This window comes from Dermochelys coriacea, chromosome 13, assembly GCF_009764565.3.
Source record: "Dermochelys coriacea isolate rDerCor1 chromosome 13, rDerCor1.pri.v4, whole genome shotgun sequence".
In the NCBI taxonomy this organism is placed as follows: Eukaryota; Metazoa; Chordata; order Testudines; family Dermochelyidae; genus Dermochelys; species Dermochelys coriacea.
In genome coordinates this window covers 6,597,481-6,617,112 of record NC_050080.1, presented here as the reverse complement: position 1 = coordinate 6,617,112, position 19,632 = coordinate 6,597,481, and the positions used below count along the sequence as shown (strand labels likewise).

The 19,632-nt window shown below is 43.4% G+C and overlaps 1 protein-coding gene across 3 annotated transcripts in view; it reads right to left on the bottom strand.

The window, feature by feature from the left end:
• The window catches only part of NKAIN4 (sodium/potassium transporting ATPase interacting 4), an 88,721-nt gene that overhangs the window by 29,225 nt on the left and 39,864 nt on the right, over positions 1-19,632 (bottom strand). For all 3 annotated transcript variants that reach the window (XM_038369833.2, XM_038369836.2, XM_038369835.2), the window contains exons 2-3: positions 13,193-13,330; positions 9,934-10,014 (exon numbers count right to left, since the gene is read on the bottom strand). In XM_038369833.2, the coding sequence (XP_038225761.2) occupies positions 9,934-10,014; positions 13,193-13,330 (219 nt within the window). The remainder of the gene's footprint in view (positions 1-9,933; positions 10,015-13,192; positions 13,331-19,632) is intronic.

Here is a 19,632-nt window from a genome sequence, read left to right as displayed (position 1 = left end):
ATTTCCTCTTTGCCTTCAACTGTAAATGTATCTAATAAATTCCCCTCCCATCTCCATCTGTCAATTTCCACCTCAGTATTCAGATTTATTGCACTTCTGGGTCTTCTATTGACCTCAGTCACTATCAACCTCTTGGGTCAAATTACTCTGACAAACTGACCTCCACTGTGATCAATAGCTTCATAATTAACACTCGCCCAAGAACTCCACATCATCTCTGCCTTCCAAGCTACCCTTTACTTTGTTTCCTGCTGCTTCACTGGTTCAGTGCCCTAAAACATGCAGTTCTGAGTGTCACGTGGTGAAACACAGCATGGGTAGATCAAGGGTTTGACAGGCAATGAAGAGGTGGCACTTCCAACAATAACAAATCCCCCTTCCTTTGGGAAAAAGGATACCCGAGTAACCTGGAATCACAGCTGAAAATCCTGGGATATTGCTCTGGGGCTTCTAGCTTAAATTTCCTTGCAATTGATGAAAGACAAACTTAGCATTGTGGGGAGAGCAGGGGATGAAAAGATAATAGTAGCAATACTTTGTGGGGAAGTGCTAAGTGCCACTGGGACCCCAACAGACCTTCCATGTCACTTTGATGTAGATTCAACAATACCTTTTGGCTCTAGCAGCCGATAGGAGAGGGGTGGAAGGATTTATATGTGCCTGTCCTAGAATCTAAAGACCTCTTCACTATAGGAATAAACACAGAATTTACAGTGTAAGTCCAGCAATAACTACAGGGCTTCTTGTACTTTCCTCTAAAACATCCGGTACTGGCTGGGCCATTGGTCCTAGACTGAGACAGGCGATGGGGTGGGGATGGGGGGTGAAAATCAGAGTCTGGATCCAGGCACATTCCAAGCAGCAAACTGGGCTTGCAAGTGGAGCTGATCTGAACTCAGCTAATGTCCGAACAAGGACAGATTTTGTTAGGCTACCTGACAGACTGTAATTTTCCTAGCTGAAGCTCATGTATAGCATTAATTCTTAGTTCCCAAGTCCTGAGAAGCCAACCACTCCATTATGAATCCTATGTAGACTAGCCGGCAAGCCCACAACAAGCTAGCACTCAATAACAGCTCCAAAACTTTTTACTAACTGTTCTGGGAAGCACATCTTGGGAGACATGAACAATGAAGTCAGAAAAAGACAGCTGCCAAGTTCCTGACATGAGCACTGCAAAAGATGGGATGTGCTTTGAGGGGATGGAGGAGGGTGCGAAGCTGTGGTGTGCTACCCACGCTGAAGCAGCCGCAATATTAAAGGAAAGACAGCAGAGAAAACTCCATTAACAGTAGAGCTTACACAGGATCCTCTGCATTTTGGAATGGGTGTGTGTGGGGGGAGGAAAATAATCAGATTGGCATCTGCGGGGTAACAAAGCTAACATAAGGTGCTGGGTGCCACAGGTTCTGTGCTGAGGAACATCTGGGGAGAAGCTTCTAGTGACCAATTTCCCTCCCCTGCAGCCTCTGGAAGCTGCTGGATTTTGGCAGGAAAGTCACTGGCCTGCTCTCTCCAACAGGAGTGTTGCTCCCCCACAGATATGTTCTCCCCCTCCTTAGAGTCATGCAGTTTTCCTCAAGCTTGCTGCTCCCCCACACTCGCCTCCTATCTTATACAGTCCCCGGGACACATGATTATGTTCCGTAAAAAGTTCCCCCTTCAGTGAAAGCCAGCCAGCCTGCCCAAGCTGCTACTGGACTTCCCCTCAACCCTCTTCTTCCCCGACCCCAAGCTAGTGGACAGATCCGCCAGCTGGAAAAAAGGCAAAACCACGCTCCAGACAAGGACTCAGCTCCAGCTCCTTTGCTCAGGGCTTGGCTTTATTGCCACAGATACAAAGCGATTCAAACGGCCTCACTGCCCCACAGGGCCTTGTCTTCCGGGCATCACTCTCTCCCCATTCCCCAGTTGAGGGCTGGCACCTGCTCCCTGCAGGGGTCTCCGTCAGCCTTTTGCCTGACTGATGTGAAGAGCCCCTTCCAGCTCCGTCTCTGTGCTTGGATTCCACAGAGGGCAGACTGCCTCAAGAGAGCTGGCAAGAGAAAAAACAATGGGACAGCTTTCCTCCCCTTTGGAAATCCTCACAGAGTCGGCTCTTGCTTCCCTCTGCTGCAGGAGATGGACTTAGTCACCAGACATCAGCAAGCCTCATTTTGAACTGAGCCTAGATAAGCGGCAGAACAGATGTCAGATATGGCAAGGAATTAGGCAGGTAGAAAAATACTAAATACAAAGTCAAAGTGCTCAGTGCTATGGCATACAAATAGCCTCAGCTGCAAGCACAAGCAGAGTTTATGCTATCAGAAAGCAGAAATGACAGTGACGAAGTTGAGTGGTTCCTAGAGAGACAACTCCTCTCCCTACCCCCCCACCCCCGTTTTAAAGAGTTTCTTGGAAAAATGTGGGCACACTTGCACATTCAAGTGGAGCAGGCAGTCACTCGCACGCACAAATGATCAGCCTAATGACCATTATGCTTACACATACTATGATTGAGAGTGGCCTGGTGTAAGCAGATGCGAGTGACGTTTTGCACACATCATTCTGAAAGGGTGAGGAGGCATTTTGCCACTCGTGTTTTGGGGTAAGGGACAGGAATGGAGGTGTTGGTTTTCTCAGCCAACTGAGATCAATGCCATTTTTTATGGGTGCCCCTGGCACCTGCAGTGACCAAGCATTGTAAAAAGGCATTTAAGGCAAACATTTTGTTGACCTCTGTTTGCTAAGCTTTAGTTGGGAGACCAGGGGAAGAATCCCTGGACTCCTACTGCAGTCTGCTAACATTTTGTTTTCCTTATTGCAACACTAAAAAAAAAAAAAAAATCAAAGGGGCATTTAATTAGTGTTATAAGAAAATCACAGAAGCAGCTCATTAAAAACAGGGCAAAAGAACAGGAATCAGGAAATAACTTCAGAAACAGCGACAAAAGTATTCTGGAAAGCATTTGCAATTTTTCTTGAAATGCACAAGTAAAGGTAACTAGAAGTGGGAGATGTGTTGGGAAATACTTATCAGTTCCCAGCTATTTCAGTGAGGAACAGAGATCAGTGTATCTCTACACTCCCTCCATTTCTTGACAGGTGGCTATTTAAAGGGTTACTGCTACTTCCTTAGCCTTCAATCTGAAAAGAAATATGAGAGAAGTGGTGATACAAGCACCCTCTCGAGAGCACGCTGAAGGCCAGCCAAGCTCACATTTCAATTTAAACTGTCACTGGACCTTGTTGCTGTCTATTTGCAATTCTCCAGCACTGTGGTGGTGCTGTGGGGAGGGAAAAAACCCTAAAAATCTAATACAGTATGAGAGTTTTTCCTGTTACATCTCCTATGCCTTTATATTAGACACAATTCCCCACACATAGCACCCACAGAATTAGCTTTGGAAAGGTAGAGATCATCAGAAACCACTATGTTTCTTCGTTCACTAGCTGCCTTCTGAACCCCGCTCCCCCTTTCATTAAAAGGGCAGCAGTAATGGCTCTCAAAGCAAGTTCAGCCCAGCCACACAAGCCCTCAGAGCTTGATGGCTGAATAATTTTGCATCTTTTAAGTTGGAAAAATTTATCATCAAAAAGGGGAACAATAATTCTTATCTCCTAGCAGAGTATGCTAAGTGCCTGCATGTCACTGAGGCAGCAAGGGAATTACTTTTATCATTGCTTAGACTCATGTTGTCTGTTCACAATGCAGTAGTATTTAAAGGCAAAGTAATGGATTTCTATTCTCTGAATTCAGGAGGAGGAGTGGGGGAGTAATTATCATCAACAGTGCGTTTCCTCTCACCTCCAGCTGATAACATTTGCTCAGGTACCAGAGCTATCCCAGAGCAGCTCTACCTATTCTCTTCTTGAATGCAAGTAACTTCCATGATGGCTTACACAAATTATGCCCCTATAATCAGGTGATCAGAACAGTGTTCGTAGAGAGTTAAGGCCGAACATCAGGCCTGGGTGGGAAAATTTAAAAATCACCGTTCCACGATGAACAGTTTCCAGATGAAAAGAATGAACAGAGGCAGGTTTAAAGGTGAAGCCCAGACACTAACTGCCTCTCAAAAATGTTTCAGTGTCCTGAGAATATGATGAATAATCAATGTGGCAGCTGAATAGATAGAGACATGTACATTTTAGCAGCCTGATTTTAATTATTAATTTAGATTGGCATTTCCCACTAACCTAAAAAGTGCGCTTGTGTAAATGAGCTGTGTCTTCATGCCCAGCAAGTGGATCTAGAAGTTTATTGTGATATTTGGATCTGTAGCCAAGATACCATGGCAAGTAAGTATTATAAATAACTAGCTAGATTGATGCATAGGCAGAAAGAAGAGGGAGAATGTGAAAAGTCAGGAGGAAGAGAAGCAGCAGTCTGGAAGTGGAATCTCAGGAGTTCCACCAATTGCAGTGATATAGAGCAGCTGTACAAAGCGCTCAGAGAAACAGTATGTCACCATGATACTGCAAGCATGTCTGAACAGCGAGCAGAGACAGCCAGGAGTCTGCACCAAACCTGCTAGGAAGCACATCAACATCACATTGCTGAAGATGAAAAGCAACATTTCAGTTCCAGGTCTTCCTTGTTTCTTGTCTGACCAAAGCATGGTCATAAAAAAAAAAAAACTGGCACAGCAGGACCTGCTTTACAAAGACCTTTCAAAAGATCATTGCAAGGTAGCAGGAAATGCTTTATTAGACCTTTGTCTGCCAATCCATTTGTCTGCTGACTGCCTAATGAAGTTCTGGCAGACAATATTTCATTCCTTTTATTCTATGAAGAAGAGATATCAAAATATGAAAAATGACAAGGAGTAAAAAAGAATAATCACAATTGTCAGACTGATTTTCTGGTTCAAGGAATAAGGAACAAATGTAAAATACTCAGGAGAGAATTTTCCTTTTGGACAAAAATAACTCAGCTTGATTTGGTGTCAGATGAGTCTAGAAAAAAAGGAAATGAAGAGGGTTCAGTTTAACTCCAGCTGCAACATCTGGGTCTAGATATTTGGAACTGCCTGTATGTTTTTGCACACACAGGTACTGCAATCATGCACCCATTCGCTAATCACATGCCCAAATGACTTGTTAAATGCATGTTTATTGCAACTGCACATGCAAAATGGGTAAAAAATATGCATGGATTTTTGCACGTGCAATTATGCCTATGGTTTTGGAAATCTGGGCTTAAATTGCTCAGGAATATTAGCAGCACTTTTGCTACAATTTATAGCCACCAATCTTTTCTCTCTTTAAAGTTTTGAACATTCGTAGATAAAGTATCAAAAAGAGAACCTCAAAAGACTTGGAGGTTGCATTTGGGCTAACACCAGACATTTCAGATGCTTCTCATTTTTTTCAGGTGGCTTGCAGAATTTAACTGGAGACATTGCGAGACTGGCTGCTCTGATGATATTTTAGCATTTTCTTGGTCAACACAAGGATGTAATGGCTACTCTAGAAGTATGCTCCATGAAAGGGGAGTAAGAGACAAAATGGGAAGGAAGGAAAGAGACAGAGTCTTGTTTTGAGCTGAGGAGACACCTAGACACAGGTGTCAAAACACTTACCAGAGACTGTGGTTTCGTCTACTCTGTGAGCTAGACGTGTGATTCTCAGCTCCCATAGACATACTCACTGGCACTCATTTGAGCTAGCATGCTAAAAATAGTAGCATGCAGCAGTAGCATGGGCAGCAGTAGTGAAAACAAACATGACCTAACCCCCTGGGTACATACTCAGGGTGGCTAGCCTGTGCCATTGCTTCCACTGCTTGTGCTAGCATGGCTACACTTCTATTTGGAGTGCACAAGCTCAGGTGAGAGCTAGTGCAAGTATGTCTATGCAAGAGAATCACACCCCTAGTTCATAGTGTAGATGCAGCCTGAGAGGAAGACAACCTTCCCCCATAATTCACAAAAACCAACATGCGCCTAAAAACTTGCTGGTGTTCTACAAATAATGTACAACGGTGGGGACTGCAGAAACATTTCACTGTAGAAATAATGATGTTCTATAAATTATGCACAACAGCTGTGTAATGTCTCTTCTCTGTTTCTCTGCCCCTCTCAGCCACCATCCACTCTCTCCACACCTTCCCAAAATCAAATCTATTCACCAGACCACATAAAGAATATACAACAATGACTTTCTCTGCCACAAAGACATGTAGCAGTTTCCTTGTTGCCCATATTTTCACCTCTCCAGGCATATATTAAACTTGTTAAAGCAGAACCAATCAAGGTTCTTTTCCTCCTCGTCTCCCCACCGGCGTCATCACCTGTCTGAACTGTACAGGGCTGTCATTACCAGCTGCCATTTTAACAAACTCCACTCTTTCTAGCTCACTGCCCTTGCTGCATTTTGTCATTATAAATTAACCAGCTGCTGACACAGCTATATCAGCCAGGCATCTGACAATACATCATTGCCAGAAATGAAAAGGAGAAGCACTGGGGTGGTCAGAAATGCTACATGGCTTCCACATCCTGCCCCATATATCTTATAGGGGCTCACATGGAAAGACAGCCCTAGGGACAGGAATCCCCCCTCAGCTACATGCATGCAGGGATACCTGCCCTACTGTGATATCACCATACAGTGTTCCTCAGCAAATGGCTGATACTGCAATGCTCTTGCCATCTTCCAGAGGTGGTACATCCAGTGAGGTCACAGGGCTGGGCACTCTCCTGAATACAGACAGTTCTTATGGGGACTGAGCTGAAGCCTATTTAAGTCAATAGGAGCCTTTCCACAGACTTCAGTGAGCTTTGGGTCAGGCCTCTGAATGTGCAGGAGGATGTGGCGGTTCTCATATAGGCCAGGATAGAAGCCTGTCCACATGCAGAGTTGCATCAGTTTAGATGTAACTTTGAACCGACTTCATCAAAGTGGTGCAAAAAGGCTTTGTGGACACTTTGATTTCAGTTTAAACTAAGTTTATTTCAGTTTAACTTAGGTTGATTAACCTTGCCTACATACAAATCTACATCAATTTAAGTTAGATCAGTGTAAAGTCCTGCATGGACACACTGATTTCAGTTTTAGAGTGGTTTATTTGAGTTTAACTTAAACCTGTTCACAATCAATTAACAAGAAGCTTAAAAGCAAAACAAAACCACCCTAACACCTCAAAGGGATAGAATAGCATCCTCACAGGGATTTGCACTCGTTCAACTAAATAGTTTCATAGTCACGTACCGTTAAAGTTTATCTGTGTAGTTAAGCCCTTCGGAACAGTTTTCAGATATACTGAAATAAGGGAGTCCATCCAGGGGTTCGCATCAGTTTAAACTTTGGTTTTGTCTACAATGGAGCTGCAAGATGTAATTTCTAGCTTGAGTAGACATATGATCAAATTAGAGTGCTAAAAGCAGAAGTGTAGCTATGGCAGCACAAGCTGCGGGAGAAGCTAGCCACCCCAACTATAATCCCATTTGAGACCCAAGGTACATACATGGGTGGCTAGACCCTTGTACTGCTGCAGCTACATGTGTATTTTTAGTGTGCTAGCCCAATCAGAGCTAGTGTGGGTCTGTCTCCTTGAGTTGGAAATTACACCTCCAGCTCCAGTGTAGACATACCCTAAACCAGTGCAAAAATGTGTGCATAGACAACTGCTAGCTGCACTTATCCATCTTGTTCACACAGGATAGTAGAGTCCCCATTTAATGAGGTCTCTGGAGAGAGAGATTCTGGGACAATGAATCTTTAAAGTCTCCTCATTTAAACCATGAAGCATACCCAAAATTCCACCTTAAATCCCAGAATTCGTTTCCACAAGCATCCCGTTGACAAGCTCTCTCATTTGTTTGTTTATAGACAGTTTGCCATTCTTAGGATGCAAGGAGTTTCTCATAAGAGCAAAATGGAATTTTTTCAAACAAAAACAATTTGTGAAAAAAATCAGAGCTCAGCTGTAAACTATTGTGCTCTTTGGTGAAACCAGCAACATTGTGTATTTTTGCCAGTTGCCACCCCCTCCATGGTAGCAACTCTGTTACAGCTCCAAGGGAGAATCCACCAGGAGACAATATGTGTTATGCAGTGCAGCCTAAATCTATAAACTCTTATTCACACAAACAGTCCCCCACTCATCTGAGTAGTCCCATTGGCTAAATAAAGCTTGGCAGCAGTAGAAACATAATCATATAAAGTTGTGAGCTTTGCTAAAGTGTCCGATGAGACAAAGGTAGTGGGTTAAAGCTCATTGACAAGTGGCAGAATGGCATTTGTATTATCCTGTTTGAATTGCAGAATCTTTTTCCCCAAACGGTAAAACTCAGATAATGTAAAACAGGTCAAGGGTAGCAAAAGTACTTCTGAGATAGGCTACTAGAAAACACGAGTGAGTCAGTGAACCATCAAAGGGACAGTTTGATCTGAGTTTTACTGTTTCCAGAACGGTGCTTTCAGATACTAACCAAAACTAGATCCTTTTATCTAACTGATTGCAGCCAGTGTTGAAGTTACACTTTGGACCAATGGTAATCACTAGTCCAGGCGAGAGCTCCCTCTCAATGAGTTTCTATGGCTACTTCGGAAAATAGAGATTAATTGGGGAATTAGGAAATGAAAGTTTCTCCTATCTGCAACAGGCTTTTGGTGACCACTCACTAATTTAACATAAACCCGATAAAACGTAGAGCAGTTCCAGTTAATGTCTGTAATTTAGACACATGACCTGAGAATTCAGGTCAAATGTAAAGTGTTGTAAAGTGAACCAAGCTCCTCTAACCACTTTGAGCTAATTAAGCTACAGCAATATTCGTTAGAAATTCACTGCTTACAGCCCAAGCTTGGGTTAGGAGCTGGTTCCAATTGCCAGTATTTCTGACTCTGTCCTCATGCAGCAGACAATAAAATTTAGCATCTTTCATCTTCAAAGAACTTTGCAAATATTCACTAATTTAATCCCCACAACATCCCCGCAGTGGGCACGTATTATTTCTCTATTTTTAGATGAAGAACCTTAGGCAGGGAAGTGCCTAGCCTTTGATAAGCAGTCACCTACATTGCCACACATATGGAGATGCCACAATGGATCTACCTGGCTGCCTTCAGTTTTACTCTTCATATAGGACACAGAGGGGTTTTACTGAACTCTCCAGAGAGATGTAATTGGGAACATGGTGTCCCTGTTCCTAAACTGTCTGAAGGCCATTAGCAGGGCTAAGAGTAGAATAAAAAGAGAGAAACCCCGCTGAGCGAGTTATTGCAAGGAGTTTGGTTTAACCCAGCTCAAAACCAACTGGGCTAAAGTCCCTAAATACATTCCTTCCCTAGAGCAAACTCAGAAATGCAAACAGTACAGGGCAGTGCTAACGATTCCCCAGAACTCCCTGCTTTGGAGTCTGATCAGAATAAACCCTTATTTCTCTCCCCTCAAAGCAATGTTCCCTTCTTCTAAAAAGTGTTATTAACCCTCAACAGGCTCAGCTGCAACCTAATTAGCTCACAGCCTCCCAGAGTTGCCTCTGAACTCAGGCTAGGAACTAACCCCCTCACTCCCTCTCATGCAATAGTCCCCCCTGCACCTTTCCTCAAGGTCTCTTTCCCACCTTCCGTTTGAAATATTATTTGATTCCATTGTGTGCAGGGACTGCTGATGGGGTGGGGGGAGGGAAATCAAGCCACCATTGACACTTCTGCTAGGGGACTCCAAGAAATTGGCCCTTGTTTTTATTATGTATTTTTTACAAAATTCTTGCAACATGTGTCTCTCCCCCAGAGAGCCCCTAAGCCTCAGACTGCATTAGTCTATGCAAGAAGGCAGCATACTTCCTCTTTTTCCTCTTCAATTGTAATCATCAAGAGGACAGGCAGCATTTTCTTGTGGCAAGTCCCCTCTCCCACACTCTATTCCCCCAGCAGGTTCCCTTCCATTTCCTTTGATGCACAGGCTGTTCTCCAATCAGCCAGGCTCACATTCCTGCTCACCTTTGAGAGTCCTCCCACCTCCAAGTAAAAGCAGATGATGAAGATGTTCCAGGTGACCCAAATTGCAGTCCAGATGGCATACTAGAAAGGAAAGGGCAGGAGGGAAGAGAATTAATGACCATCGGGGTGCTCTGGGAAGCTAGCATGCTTTGCCTGTGATAAAGCTGGAGACAGTCAAATGCCCCAAATCAACCTCACAGTTGCTTTCTGCACTTCTGGCATTTGACTAGATTTCAATGAAGCTATAGGTTTCTGGTAGTTATGGGGCTCTTATCTGGTTCCCAAAAAGCAGGGTTCATAGGCTGCATCTGTCCTGCTCTGCAGCATGGCATGTTAATGCAACACCACCTCCCTATTCCCAGTGAAGGCTCCCTCAGCTGGGATCAATCTAGGCATCTCATTGGTGGCATAATAAACACCAGCTGAGGATCTGGCCCTGAGTTTTCAGCTGGCTAAGCTAGGTTTGTCAGACCCAATAACATTTTAACATCAGGCCTCTGCTGGTTCTGGCTCTGGCTCCCCTTGTAGGGCAGGGGTGTTCAGTACTCACATAGCGAGTGGTCGGTTGGGTTAGGGTACCTCACGCTTCTCTTACAGCAGCCTACTGAGGAGAAATGAAAGACTTTGGAGCGAGTCAGATTCATCTCTCCTCAGCTTGAAGATAATGGCTGCTATTCAGGGGCTTGCAGCGGGGGGCCTTTGAGGGCAGAGTAAGGCAAAAAGTTGAGAGGAACGGATGGCTCATCAGGGCTCCAGCTGATGTCTCAATTTCAAAGCTGATGTCTCACCAGACAAATAACCTGGGCATTTTTTTAGAACAAAGAGCAAGTGCCGTGGGCCTCATTTCTAATTCTCGTGACCTGCTCCTTGGAAGAGTGCAGTTGTTCTGGAGATGAGTGGCACAAACATGCTTAGAAATACATAAATGAAAGAAACAAACTCTGTCTGCCAGCCAGCAGGCTATGGGTCCCTTCCCTTGGGCACCAGATCAGCAATTAGAGCAGTGGTTCTCAGACTTTTGTACTGATGACCTCTTTCACACAGCAAGCCTCTGAGTGTGACCCCCCCACCTCCTTGTACATGAAAAACACTTTTTTATATATTTAACACCATTACAAATGCTGGAGGCAAAGCAGAGTTTGAGGTGGAGGCTGACAGCTTGTGACCCCCTATGTAATAACCTCATGACTCCCAGTTTGAGAATCCCTGAATTAGAGGCATGGGGGCAGAGGCTTGGAGGAAATGATGTAGCAAAACCTAGCATCCCAGGGGAAGAGGAACACTGCTCTCAGGTGAGTGAAGTAGAAAGTGAGGCAAACTCAACGAACCCACTGTATCTGTCTTACTGACCTCTGGCTGGAAAACCCTGCTCTGCTGGATTCCAACTTATCCTGACTCAAGAAATGTCCTCAGCTAAGCTTTCTATGCGGCTGGTAACTCTACATATCAAGTGTGACCAGAATGCATTTTTGTGTGTTTCAAGAAGTTTGTTAGTTGATTGGGTTTACTTTGAATGAAGTCTGAAAGCTGTCAACATGTAGGGAAACTGAATAAGGACAATGTCTGTAGAAATTCCTCAGAAAAATACTATTCAGACCCCTTTAAATGAACTTCCCCTGACATTTTCTATTCCAATGCTTAATGGTCTTCCACCCATGTCAACAGGTACACTTGTGCTAGAGGGCCCCAGTATGAGGCTAGGAGGTTGTCAGACAGCCCAAGAGTCACAACCTGATCTCCATCTTGTCAGCTTCCACAGAGAGAGATGACTGCAAGCTGTCTCCTGCCAAAAAAACCTGCCAGCTGGCAGAAGTTTATTATTTAAGGCATAGTCCCTGTCACTGAGGATTTTATCTGTCCAATAACTGACAGTGATAAAGCGGAGCTGAAGGGGAACGTGAATCATAGAGCGTTTAGGTCAATTATAAGGCTGTAGATCCTGTAAAGAGAGGTGCTTGATGGCATCAGAATGTGATTCTAAGTATCTAAAAATATTTCTGAATGTTGGTTTTAAAAAAACATATTCCCGTCAAAAATGGTTTCTCACCAACAATGAGCAGAGCCAGAAAATGAACATTGCATTCCAGGAGGCTTCTGAAAAGATCCATTGGTCACTGATCATGAAAACTGACCGGCTAGTATAACCAAGGCAGCACTGCAGATCCTCATGAGTCTCAAATTTGAGCATCTACTTATCAAAAAGAGATGATCTCACAGACTTTTAAGGTCAGAAGGGAGCATCGTGATCATCTAGTAAGACCTGCACATTGCAGGCCACACAGCCTCCCCCATCCACTTCTTTACATAATAACAGGTTTCAGAGTAGCAGCTGTGTTAGTCTGTATTCGCAAAAAAGAAAAGGAGGACTTGTGGCACCTTAGAGACTAACCAATTTATTTGAGCATAAGCTTTCGTGAGCTACAGTTCACTTCATCGGATGTAGCTCACCAAAGCTTATGCTCAAATAAATTGGTTAGTCTCTAAGGTGCCACAAGTACTCCTTTTCTTCTTTCCATCCACTTCTGTAATAGATCCATTACCTCTGGCTCAGTTACTGAAGTCCTCAATGATCTTGTGATTAAGACACAAGATTGGGACTCAGGAGACCTGGGATCATGTCCAGTTATAGACAGTCAGAACCCAGCTCTGTATCTGGGTCAGCACCCAGTTCTGCTGCAGACTCCCTGTGTCACCTTGGACAAGTCACTTAAACTCTCTGTGCCTCAGCTTTCCCATCTGTAAAATGGAGAAAATAATGCTTCCTTTCTCCAGCCCTTTGTCTGCCCTGTCTATTTAGAATGATGGTTAAGTCTCAGTGGAAGAGATGCTCTCTTACTATGTGTCTGTATACCACTCAACACTATGGGACTCCAGTCTCAGTCGGGGCCTGTAGCTGCTACTGTCACACAAATAATACATATGATTTAATCACTTCCAAAAGTGCTGAGTAAATATAGCAAAGAGTAGAATAAATAGTGTGCTCTTTAAAGCAGCACAGGCAGGTACAGGTTAAACAAATACCTGCCAGGGATGGTCTAGATAATACTTAATCCTGCCATGAGTGCAGGGGACTGGACTAGATGACCTCTTGAGGTTCCTTCGAGTCGTACAATTCTATGATTCTGTGTAGATAAAAATCCCTGATGGTTGAATATCTGTGCATGAGTGGATTGGTTCCAGCCGTAACTCAATGCCCACAAGACCCGATCATGGACTTGGCTGGGTAATTGTAGCATGGAAGAAAACGAATGTTACTTACCACCACTATGTAGCGTGGCCTATACTGAATAGTACCAAAGAGGCCAAGGATAACGATGATGATGTGGAGGAAATTGGCTAGAATAGGAGCCCATTGATATCCCAGGAAATCGAACACTTGTCTCTCTAATGCAGCGAGCTGGAAGAGAAGCGCAAATGATGAATTACAAATTCATAGCTTGTTGCAAGGCTTTTAATGTTCAATCTCAGAGTCACTTCATCACCCCAGCCGCCTCTGGTGTTTTCCATTTATTTGTTCACCTGGGTACATCCACTGGGATAGCATGGGGAAGGAAGGTAGCTCCCCATCAGAAGCACTGCTCTCCCTCCACATATTTAGCTCTTTTCAATGCTAATATATTAGTTTAAGGTAAAATCTATAAGTTGTTAGTGCTTTACGTCTAGATTTTCAGAACAGTCAATGCAAAACTATGTGCATTTTGAGCACATGTTTTTACCAGCGCTGTGCACATAACTGCAGTCAATGTATCCAGCTAGACTTATAGCTGGCCATCTGTGCATCAAATTGCTATATAGAGCAGGCAGCTATATGTGCAAATTAGACATGCAATTGCACAAAAACAAACAACCTCCTCCCCTTAAGTCTTTTCATTGATATGTTCACAGCTCAAGCAGGGTGGAGGTAAATTGGCTAGTGCCTCCTCCCATCCCTTTACTCCACGCCCCTGGCACATACACTCCCTACATACAAAGTATTGCTCCATCCAAAACATGCTATGTCCAGAACTGCGGCTGGTACCAAATCCTTAGGAAGTGGGATCAGCTATAGCAAAAGAAAGGTGCCTAACAGCATGGGAGTTCAGAGTACAATTGGTATTTATTTTTTACCCACAAACCAGTTGCCAAAATGTACCAGCAATGCCCAAGATTAAGTGTAGCATAATATCCAGTATTTTCTCCCTCACTTGCAGGGGGTAGCCTTGAGCATCCAGCCTTAAGCGTCCAAAGGTCTTTTGCCATCTCCAGCTGTTAGGATATATTATACTAGCTTTGTATACTGAACTCTTTTAGTGGATGCATCTAGTCTACTCCTCGTAGACACATCTGAAGCCGTGCATCTTTTCCTGGGTGTACGCTGCATGCAGCTGGGCACCAGGCAGTGGAACTTTGGCAATGGCTTAAAATATTGGGGGATGGTCATTGTGTCCTCGGGAGCTAGTTGCAGGCCCCAGTGAAGCAGCATGATGAGAGGTGCCACTGTTATCAAATGACCACTGTTCCTCCTCCTCCCCGGGTGACAAGGTGGGGAAATCATTCATATGCCTCCCTGTGGCTCGGAATGTGCCAGAAATGGAACTACACCCAGAGGAATAGCAGGCAGACACACTGCCCAGGAACACAGTTCTCTTTCCTGAAACCATTAGCTCAGAAGACAGCGGGGAAAGTTCAGAAGAATCTATGTTTCAAAGGGGTAAATAAACAGTGTTGCTGCTTACAGGAGGAGATCAAAAAGCATGGCTGCTAAGCAGTTTTTCCTCAATGACAGCTCTCTGCTTTGGAGAAGGGGTGCATGAGAAGCAGGGGGTTGGGAGAGCTGGCTCAAAGTCAAGCTGTATTCTACAAAACAAATTAATCTCCCCTTTGAAGTAATGCACGCTGTCATATTTTGATCAATTTTAACTAACTGGAAGGTGCTGTGAAACGCGGCAATGCTGCCATTGTGCTATCAGGCTGTGCCTTTGAAATGAGAACTGGGAGAATACTCCTCATTTCACAGTAGTTCAATTTGGTATCCTCCCATGAGTGCAAAAGATTTTCTGTATCTCATCAGAACCAGCAGTCATAGGTTAAATGCTTAATCTTTTTAGTAGGGAATTAATGTACATACTATAATGACATTTAGAATTCCTGAACCCTGATTGGCTAGTAACAGGTCACTTGACTGTGACTACTTCATCCAATCAGGCATTTAATTGGCTTTGTGTGTGACATTAACCCTGGAATATGTACCATATAGAGCCAACACCACAGTATATCAAATAGCCGGTTAGACAAGGGGACACAATGGGGGGGGGGGTGTTGTAAAGAGATAACACCCTGCCTTAGGTGCATTAGGATGAAATATCCAGCTTTGCCTCTTGCCTTCAGCCACTTTAAGAAATGGACAGATATAGATTCTACCAAATAGTGCATTATTGCCACAAAGAATTGTTCTTATTCGTTAAAAATAATCATAATTTGCCTGTTCAAAAAAGTGTTCCTTTTTTTTACACATTTCCCAGTGTTGTCGTTGCAGGGGATAGCTAGCAACAGCCATAGATCACCATCTCCTTCCAGCTGTGACTTCTGTTGGGTTGTTTAATTCACAGGAATCTGGCAAAATGGGTCTCATGCCATCTCTGTCAGATGGAATGATCCCAATAGTCTTAGGGACTGATTCATGATTGCTCTGTAGCTGCAAAGCTGCCACCCAGGCCTGCAGGGACTGTCCCTGGTGTAAAATGCAGAGCCAGAATGGCCTCCTACAAAGAAGAGAGGTTGGTTGGTAATAGAGGGAGGTAGGGGTGGGTGGGTATCTAATGCATTGGCAATTGTGAGCTGTTGTAATGCCCCACAAGGGCTGAACTAGCCCCCACCGGCCCTTAAATAGCAGAGGCTCCTCTTCTCGGGTCCTGTGCTGGCTCTAGCACTGCGGCAGGTGTGAATTCCCCATTTGTCTCTAAGGGTCAATTCATGCAGTCTGAACTCCAGACAAAATTCCCAGATGGTTCTGTAGTCCTTATTCAGGCAGGATTTTGCCCTGCTATTTTAGGAGTTATGTTCATCTTCATACTTCCCTTTCTTCTACCTGCTACCTCCTTTGTACCCTTAGCTGCTTCTGTCCCTGCTTCTTCCACTGTAATCAGCATTTCTCTGAAGATCATTGGGAATTTTCAGTTCATTTCACCCCATTTCTTTTTTTTTTAAACTTCTCCTCTCTTTTTCCCATCCCCATCCTGGACCATTAGGTGCCTTTGCCATTTTCTTTAGGCCCTGTATTTTTAAACAATGTTTTGTGACCTTATGAATGGGCATAGCAGACTGCTACAGCCTGCCTGCAGCATGACTGGTTAGAGCAGGAGAAAGGGAGCCAGGAGACTTGGGTTCTGTTCCAAACTGCTGCTAATGCAATGCGTGAGCTCAGCAAGTCATTCATTGTCATGGCTTTGTTCCCCCACCTGTAAAATAAAGTCACTACAGGGCACTTTAAAATCCTCAGATGAAAGGGGTTATGTGCAGTAAATGCAAAGATTTACTGTGGTTGTTAATGTTGTCCAAACAATGAGTGGTAATTCCACAATCCAGGTTTCGGAAATGAGTCCCCAAGCAGCATCAAGGCTCTCTCTTAGTTATCACTGGTCATTGGGTGGAATTAACAAAACATTTGCTAAAACAGAATAGATAAACAACCATATAATTCATGAGGCTACAGTTTCGTGTGAAGGACATAACTGTTAAACTCTGCCAAGGCTAGGAGGTAATCTGGGTAACTCTTGTGCAAATCCAGCCTGAATTTCAGGTTGGCAACAAAGCATGAAACCAGGAGAATGGAATTACAAGTCATTAGAATCCCAAGACTGAATTCCTTGATTTGGCCAGAATGATGAGAAAGTGATGGCAAAGGGGAAGGGACAAGGAGCTTTGGACATAACCAGATGTTCATGCGTGCACACAGGCCCATACCTCTCTACCTCTGGACAGGAGCCATCCATCCTATGTGCCTATGGGTATTAGCTCTTATGGAAAACTGCTGTGGAATGAGAGAGAAATGCAATCTTTCTATACAACTTTGAACCATCCTATTTGGGCTATAGAAAATTATACCTCTGCAGTTGAATTCTATAGGATGGTTCAAAATGTCTATAAAGAGGAACTTGTATTACATTCTAGGTACAGATTTTAAAGATTGATCTCTATCAGTTTCATCTCATTCAAATTATATAACACTTTTCCATTAGGAAGGGCAGAATCTTGTCCTTTATGACTATTTTCATTATAAGAAGGTCTCTTTTTTTCTCTTCTTGCTGCTCCAGACCATACAACATCTTCCCCTTTCCCGTTTTAAATTAAATGAAGGAAAAAGCTGTTTTCTTCAACCAGTTTGTAGCAGAACAAAAATCTAAATGGTTGTGATTGACCTTTCTCTTCTGAAATCAGCTGCATTTGTGGTGATCTGAAGGGAGCTGGAATAGCAATAATCATACAAAGTATTTGTTAGACTGATAAACAAAACCTATAAAACTGTCTTTAGGGCTCTACTGCATTTATACAACAGGTAGTGAAAGGAAAGCAGTACAAGATGCCTCTGTGGAATACACGAATTAAAGTCAATCACACAATTCATGGGTAGTTAACTTCCTCCTCACAAATTGGAACAAAGCCTTCCACAGACAATAATATAGTGAGCGCCTGACACCCTGACAGTACTGAAGTCTTAACAGAAAAGGGTGCTGTAGCTACGATGGAGGTTGAGCCTTACTGAGAGAACTAGTTGAAAAATTATTTTGCAAAACATTTTGAGTGTCTTTTCAATGTGCAGGGTTCAAATGGAACAATTTCCCATTTGTTGGACATTTTCAGTGTAATATTTTTGGGGGCAAGAAAATATACCCAGTGCAATAAAATGACTGAAGTCCAAAGTTTGGGGATTTTTTCATCCTCCCTCACACACACTCACCATTACCATCATCATTTTTTCTTGTTGCTATTCTGTAACTGTTCTAAAGTTGAGGAAGTTTAGAAAAGTTATGAAGTGGAAAAATGGATTTCTTCCCCAACCCCTCCAAAAAACCCACACTCTCTGAACATCACTCACTCTGCTGCATTCAGGGCAAAAACAGAAAAAGAGGAAAGGGGGAGGAAGAGGAGAAAATTAAAAAACTCCAAGATTTCAGTATTTGTGGTTTGCACGGGGGGTAGGGGACATAGAACATTTAAAAAAAAAAGCTTTTCATTAAAGTTTTCAATGTAGAAAACGTTCCATTTTTTTGTTTGTTAAAGAAGTTTTGAACAAGAAATGCTGACAAACTCTACTTATTAACCTTTGCTGATATATAACCCAAGAGGCCTGTCTACTTGCCATATTACCTGGTGCCACAACTGAATCCATATGAAAGAGCCACCTCCCCTTCCATCCTCCATCTCCCACTGTTCCTTCTTGTCCCTTGAGGGACACTTAACCTCTTCTGCCACCCCACTAAGAGTAATTTCCTATTACATTTAATATCTAGGGTTAAGTGGGATTGCAGATTGGGGTGGGGGTGAGAAGACAAGGCAGCCATATTTGTGATGGGCATTTTCAGGGTAGTAACCATAAAGCAGAGATTTACAAAAATGCTTGTTCAGACATGACTGTCTCATGTTTGTGTATCTGTGCTTCGATTGGCTGAGAGGTATTTGCATAATGGAGAAACCAAAGTAAGGTCATGGCACCATCTGACCCAGATATTAGAACAAAGTGGGGGAGGAATATCAAAAGTGGGCTCTGCTCCCATGCTTCTAGGGGTTGGTTGCTTACATTTGGAGGCTTTCCCTTCTCTATCTTCCTCGTCCTACTTTTCTTCTTTCTATGCTTTTCCCTTCCTCTGGGCTCTGCCTGGCTTCCTCTGGGCTCTGCCTGGCTTCTGCAATTGCAGGGAGGCTCCTGTGAAAAGGTGAGTTTTATACTTGGCTCTGAAGGCCATCAGATTGGAGAACACTGATCTGCTTCAGAAGGGGGTTCCCTAACATCCCATATGCTCCTGCCAGCCTCCCCTTTGGCGTGTATGGATTTGGTCACCCTGATGAGCTCAGAAGTCTTACTCATTCCTCAGGTGCACTGGTGTGGATAAGGAGGGAATATGGGGGAGCCAATGAATGAGCAGGAGGTCACCTGTAATCCTTTTATGCCATATCATTTTTATCCCACTATCCTGGCCATATTATCAACTAGATTTGTTCTTGCTAATGTATTAAGTTTTTAAACCCACTAATCTTATTTGCTTCAGATCCGTGTCTTTCATTGCTTTTTTGGAGTCACTTGGAAAAAAAAACAATTACCATTTGGATGATGCTGAACTGACTGGGTAAGAGAAACAGACCTGTGACTTGGCTATGCATATACCATATATCACATACATCCACACCTCTGTGTTTTAATAGCAGTAAAGCTGCTTTCACACTTTCCAAGTTCAGCTTTAATAATGAAAGATAAATTTTTGTTTAAATTTTAATAGCAAAATAAAGAGTGCAAGCATGAAACAGAGGAGCAGCTGGGAGGAAGTAACCCTGTATTGCAGCCTACAAGGATCTGGCTCCTTGGGATGAATATTTGAAGGTTGTAGGGTTGAATCCCACCAGAGCCAGTTAGAGATATAGTCAAAGGTACACTTTTTTATGAATCACTGTGGAGGTGGAAAGATTTCTCCAACAAGACAAGCAAATTGATCTTTAGCTACAGTT